Genomic DNA, 5838 nt, shown 5'->3' with positions numbered 1-5838 from the left:
GGGAACTGGGCGGCGCCGGCGGTGTTGGGGGCACTTGGGCTGGTGCGGGGGCCGAGGGGCCTCAGTACTGCTGTGGAGGGCTGCGGGGCTGGGGGTGTCCCTGTGTTGGGGATTCCCATTGCTGTAGGGGGGCCCCGCTCTTGGGATAGTGGTGGTGCTGAGAGGATCCCGGTACTGGGGGCGCCGAGGGTCCTGATGCTGGGGGATGTCGCAGGAGAGGAGATCCTGATGTTGGTGCTGATAACTCCAGGAAGCGAGTTAGTATAGTGTTAAGTGGAGCTTGGTGGTGAGGCAGAGGTCTGTAAGAAAAGGGTGTCAGTCCAGTGCTGAGGAGGAAATGTACTGGGGCAATTGCAGAGGGTGGGGCAGTCTAGTTCTGGACCCAGTGCTAAGATGGGGGTTTAGTGAGTTGGGATCCTGATGGGTGTTGGGAGAGTGCCTGATGTGATGTTGGAGGGTAATGGGGAGTGCAGGGCACTGTCATAGCAGAGGACTCTCCCCAGTACCATAGGAGGGGACAGTGTAGGGTAGGCCACCCCCAGAAACACTGATATGGGGCTGGGACAGACATAATGACAGCCTTCCCTCATGCCCCAGACAGCTCTGTATCATGCTGGGGAGGTGAAAGGTGTCTGACAGGGAAGAACATTGTCTCCTGTGTGGGTATTTGTGACCTCCTCCTGCTGGTCATGTCCTTCTCTTCCAGTGCAGGGATGCTGTGGGAGGCTGGAAAGTAGGCAGGGCTAGCCTGTAGGAAATCCCTGTTTGTCCTGTCAAAACCTGGAAGGCATTGAGGGATCCCCTCCCAGAGACCTCAGTTCCCTTCTGTCTCTCCCTGTGCAGCCAAGACAAGACCCCAGCCCTAGGAGTCCTGGGCTCCTGGGCAGGGTCTCAACCACCCATCTGTTTCATTGCAGCCAGGTCCTGATGAAAGGAAGTCAGAGCTGTTGCCTGCTGGCTGGGAAGCCAACAAGGAGGTGTATACACTGCGCTACAAGTCCATGGATGATGCCTATGAGCTGCTGCTGAAGGCCATCATGGTGGAGGACAGTATGATCCTCAATGTCATGGTGAGCACACATGTGGCCCCTGTGGGTTTGAAGTGGGTTTTCAGTCTTTAGCTGAAAAGAACACCAGGGGCAGTTTCTTAAATGTTGGCTTTTGCTTGTTCTGCCTGGAAAGTGGTCCCTTGGGATAGGGCAGACCCAGGGGGTGTTTTTGTGTCAGATATGGCCCAGCATGAAGCTGGTCAAACCCTGGCTGTGTCAGGGCAGTGGGACAGTTGGCCTTGAACAGTCCAGCGTGGGAGCTGCCCTGCTTCTGTCCCTTTCCCAGCTCAGGACTTCTCTGCAGCCCCCAACAAGCAGCTGCTCCAGGTGGTTTTGCTCAGTGTTCCCCCCTTTGCAGTCTGAACTGGGGAAAGGGAGCAGGGAAAATCTTGCTGTACATGGGGGTTTGCTCCTGGGGATTCAGGCACAGCTCAGGGACATGGTGGGAAGCAGGTGGACCCCCATTCCTTGTATCCCAAGCCTGGGGCTGTTTTTGTAGCTTCTGTGTCCCTCATTCCCAGCTCTGCCAGGCAGCTCACTCTGCTTTACCTGTGCTTTTCCAGGATCGCAGATCTCAGAAGGTCGCAGATGTGACCTTGGCAGTGGCTGACTACATCAACCCAGAGCACCTGGACGATTTCCACAAGTAATTTCAGTTTCCTGGTATTTTCTGCAGGAGCAATGTCCTGCTGGCATGGAGAGGGAGCAGAAATCAGGTTGGGAGGAGCTGGAGGACTTACTCCCCAGTTAAGAACCAGGCCAGCCCTGAAATGCAGCCAGAACTCTGTTCCCTGCCTTCCTCTGCACTGGCACGAGAGATACAGAGGACAGTGGGATCATGGGTTGGAGTCCAGAGGAAGGCCACCCCACCTGGGAACAAGCCAGGCCAGCACATTTATTTCCAGAGCATTGTGCTGGGTGGACACTGCCCAAGAATGTGACAGCTTCAGCCACATTCCCAGTGTCATGTGCTTTCCTCCAGTGCAGACTGGTTGGGTTAGAGCAGAAGGGAGTGACTGAAATGGGGTAAAGGCTTTGGTGTCCTTGTGTGCTGTTACCCCTTCCTGTCCCCTCTGTGCTGCCAGTGGGGGACATGTTTTGTGCCAGGGACACTTTGGGCTTGTCTGTCTCCTCCCCATGCCTGTTGCAGCTTGTCCAGCACCTCATGTCCTGGTGCCATGGCCACCCCACCCCATTACCCCTCTCCTTGCTGCAGGGTGTACAAGAACACCGAGGAGCTGAGGATGAGAATCACTTCAGGCATCATTGCTCCCCTCGGGCCCCCTGCAGGAAAGGCCAGAAAGGAGCCTGAGTCCAAAGAGGATGTGCCCTGGGATGAGAACCCGCTCCGGCTCCCTCCCCGGCAGCCAATGGGTGCAAGGGCCCCACACAGGTGAGGAAGGAGTGTGTGGCTGCTGAGAGCCCCCTGATAGAGGGGATGTGGTCCTGGCACTGCTCCCCAAACTACACATCAGGTCCCCATCTCACACATGTGGGATGGGGAGTGAAAAGGGTCCAGATTTTCCCCAGCTGGATCAGCCTGGACACTTGGGTTTGATTTGGTTGTTGGAGAGGGATGGGCTGTTCTGGAGCCGTGTGTTGGACTGACGGATCCAGGACGGAACAGGCTGGGGCTGGGAAGTGAGGTGTGGGGTGAAGGACAGTGGCCCTGCTCCTGCTGGCTGAGGGACCATCTGGGCTGGCGGAGCAAGGACACCAGTGGGAAGGACAGTACCATTGTGTGGCTGAGGAGCTTTTGGGAGGGACACCAGAGGTGCACCCAGCACCAGTGTCCCCAGACTCCTAGAAGTGGGATTGTATCTTTGTCTGGGACATGCTGGAGAGCCTGGCCTAGCCCAGCAGTGCTTAGGGATCCCCTGACATGGAAACTCCTGATATACGTGGACAGCTCCTGCTCCAAGCAGTGGGAATAACAGGGCTCCCTTTATCTCAGCAAGCTGCTGCCACACACATCAGTGTCCCCATCCAGCAACACTCTGGAGCAGGGAATGCTCCCAACAGCAGCCCCCTCATGCAGGGTGCCACAGATCCCAGGGCTCTCCAGGTGCTGCACTGTTTGCCATGGGAGAGCACCCATGGGCACAGCTGCATGCAGCTTTTCTGCTGTTCCTGAACGTTTTTCTGTGTCCTATGTTTCAGGCCTTCCCCCTTGAGTCCCTTTGCCGTTGGTGGAGAAGACCTGGACCCTTTTGGGTGAGTATGGCTCTTGAAGCACACCCTGCTCTCCCTTTGGGGGATGCGGGGCGGTTGGAGACCACCAAAACAGTATCCAGCCAAGTGTCTCTGAGTGGGGGCAGTTGCTCAGTGCAAGTTGCTCAGTGAGGGACCAATTGACAGTTGCTGAAGCTCAATATGGTTCTAATATCGCAATAAGATCCCGTCTCTTGCATAGATGATAGGTTGCAATCTGTGTCTGTTTAATAATCAGCTTGTATTCATTTAACAGACAGTAATTCCTGCAGTAAATCAAAGCTGAATACATCGTTAAGTGAATGTAAGCCTCTAATTTAAACCGTTACCAGCTGCTGTGTCTCCAGCCCAGCAGTCTGCAGAAGGGGAGGCTGAAAGCCGAGTTCACAGATTCTCAAGTCCTGTTTCAAGCCTCCCAGCTGTCTGAGGCTCTTGGAGAAAGCCTGGGCAGAGGCTGGGCTGTCTGGGAGACTGAGCTTCACAGATATATCCTTGATATTTGGTTTGGTCAGGGAAGGAGAACCTGTCATCTTCCACTCTAGTTAAAAGCACACAGTCAGACAATAACCAGCTTGTGGTGTCATTGTGGAGTGTCCTGCAGCCCAGAGGAGACTCCTCTTTGGAACCACCCTCCTGTGGGGATAGCATTTTTTCCCCTCTTGCAAGACTTGTTTCTCCATGGGTTTGGCTAGAAAAGGGACAGCTAAAAATGTCCCTGCTCAGCTGGAAAGAGAGGCCTGGAGCTGGGGGACTGGAAGGAAACCTGATTGCACCAGGGGAGGGGGTTCATTTTGGCGGAAGGGTGTCCCTGTTTCTCTTGCTGCCTCCAGCGCTTCATCAGAGATTTCTCTGTAAATGACAAAAAAAGATGGTAAATGGAAGCAGATTTGCGTGCTGACACCTGCCAGTGCTGGGACTGGAGACCCAGACTCCTAGGAATATGCTCATGGGACCTGGCTGTCCCGGGGCACTTTGGGCAGCTGTTCTAGCCTAATGGAACTCATTAGCACGGTTGTTAATGACTTGTAGGATGGCAGCGGTGTCCGGAGGCTCCAGCCGCATTTGCACAAAGCCGACCGTGAGGAATGGCACTCGCAGCGTGGGGCAGCTCCGAGGAGCTGCCGTGGCCAGAAAATGACTTCCAGGCAGTTCTTTGGAAAGGCTTGTGGGAAGCCAGCCGGCTCTTGCAACACTGAGCAGGGCAGGACGGGAAGCAGGGATGGAACGTGGGTCTGCAAAGAGGGCAAGCAGGTCTGGTGCTCCTTGAGGGAACAGCCAGCACCTCTGCTGTGGAGATAGGCTGAGAGAGCTGAGGTTGGTCAGCCTGGAGAAGAGAAGACTTCAGGGACACCTTAGAGCACCTTACAGTGCCCAGAGGGGCTCCAAAAAAGCTGGAGAGGGACTTTAGACAAGGGCCTGAAGTGACAGAACAAAGGGGAATGGCTCCCAATGACAGTAGGCCAAATTAGATCGGATTTTGGGAAGAAATTCTTTGCTGTGAGGATGATGAGACCCCAGACCTCTGGTTGTCCAGAGAAGCTGTGGCTGCCTCAGCACTGGAAGTGTTCAAGATTGCATGGGGCCTAGGCCAACTTGGTCTAGTGGAAGATATCCCTGCCTGTGGCTGGGGGTTGGAATGAAATGAGCTTTGAGGTCCCCTACTACTCAAACAATTCTGAGATTCTATGCAGGGCTCTCTGTCTTCCTGCTATGGGCTGCCTCACTGGCTGGTCTTGGGAGCTTTCCTTCCCACATAACCATGTGTCAGGTTAACCCCATGTTCCCATGCTCAGCATTTCTTCAGGTCTCTCCAGTGCCAATGTCATCTCATTCTCTGCCTTTTCTCTCTCCAGAGGTCGGAGTGGGGGAATGATTGTGGATCCCCTCCGCTCTGGCATCCCTCATCCTGGCATTGACCCATCCTCAGGCATCCCAGGCCGGCTTCCCCCAGGAGCTGTTCCACCAGGCGCCAGATTTGACCCCTTTGGCCCCATAGGAGTTGGGCGATCCGGGTAGGTCCTTGGCCATGCTGGTATTCCAGCCTGCTCCCAGCCTGCCACTGGATCCCAGCTCATCCCTGTTGCTGCAGGCCTGAGCTCTCACTTCTGTTTGACTCTGCTCTGAATTTCTTTCCAGGCCAGATCCTGACCACCTTCCTCCTCCAGGCTACGATGACATGTTCATGTGAGGAGTCACCACATGGCTGCTCATGAACAAGTTTTCTGGGAAGCAGGGGCACTTTGCCTCTTCACTCCTCGTCTGACGGATGTGATCTTTCCAGCAGCGTTTTCCTTTTCTCCATTTTGGGCCACATTGCCTTGTGTCCCATCAGCTATAAAGGCTTCCCTGTTTGCAGAATGGAAGAGGAGGCAGTAGTAGGTCATTTCTTTCTCTGCTCCTCTGAGGGTGCCTGGCTGTTTGCACCCAGCAAGGTGGGAGTGTGGGGTGTGGCTCTCTGGGAACAGCCTGGGTGCTGTGGGATTTCTCTGCTTCTCTGGGGTGGCAGAGCTTGCTGCTGGGGTCCCACAAGTGGTGGGTGTGAGAAGGGAGCTGGCTCCTTGCTGCTCCTCTGCAGGAA

The 5838-nt window shown here is 55.1% G+C and overlaps 1 protein-coding gene across 1 annotated transcript; it reads left to right on the top strand.

Annotated features, from left to right (window-relative positions):
* Positions 1–920: 920 nt before the first annotated feature.
* PSMF1 (proteasome inhibitor subunit 1) lies at positions 921–5615 on the top strand. The gene is made up of 6 exons (XM_031058002.1): positions 921–1070; positions 1613–1695; positions 2266–2442; positions 3210–3263; positions 5114–5272; positions 5397–5615. The coding sequence occupies exons 1-6, from the start codon at positions 1002–1004 to the stop codon at positions 5446–5448; spliced, it is 594 nt and encodes a 197-aa protein (XP_030913862.1). The 5' UTR covers positions 921–1001; the 3' UTR covers positions 5449–5615.
* The last annotated feature ends 223 nt before the right edge of the window (positions 5616–5838 follow it).

Source organism: Geospiza fortis, unplaced genomic scaffold (assembly GCF_000277835.1).
Source record: "Geospiza fortis unplaced genomic scaffold, GeoFor_1.0 scaffold188, whole genome shotgun sequence".
Taxonomy (NCBI): Eukaryota; Metazoa; Chordata; class Aves; order Passeriformes; family Thraupidae; genus Geospiza; species Geospiza fortis.
The sequence above is the reverse complement of the archived record's forward strand: the minus strand, read 5'-3'. Positions and strand labels throughout refer to the sequence as shown.

What these genes read in the sequence shown, in the direction of transcription:
- PSMF1 (XM_031058002.1), top strand. Translation starts at nt 1,002, where the DNA reads ATGGATGATGCCTATGAGCTGCTGCTGAAGGCCATCATGGTGGAGGAC. An exon ending in GTATGATCCTCAATGTCATG is followed by an intron (nt 1,071 to 1,612) that starts GTGAGCACACAT and finishes GTGCTTTTCCAG; the next exon opens with GATCGCAGATCTCAGAAGGT. An exon ending in ATAGGAGTTGGGCGATCCGG is followed by an intron (nt 5,273 to 5,396) that starts GTAGGTCCTTGG and finishes ATTTCTTTCCAG; the next exon opens with GCCAGATCCTGACCACCTTC.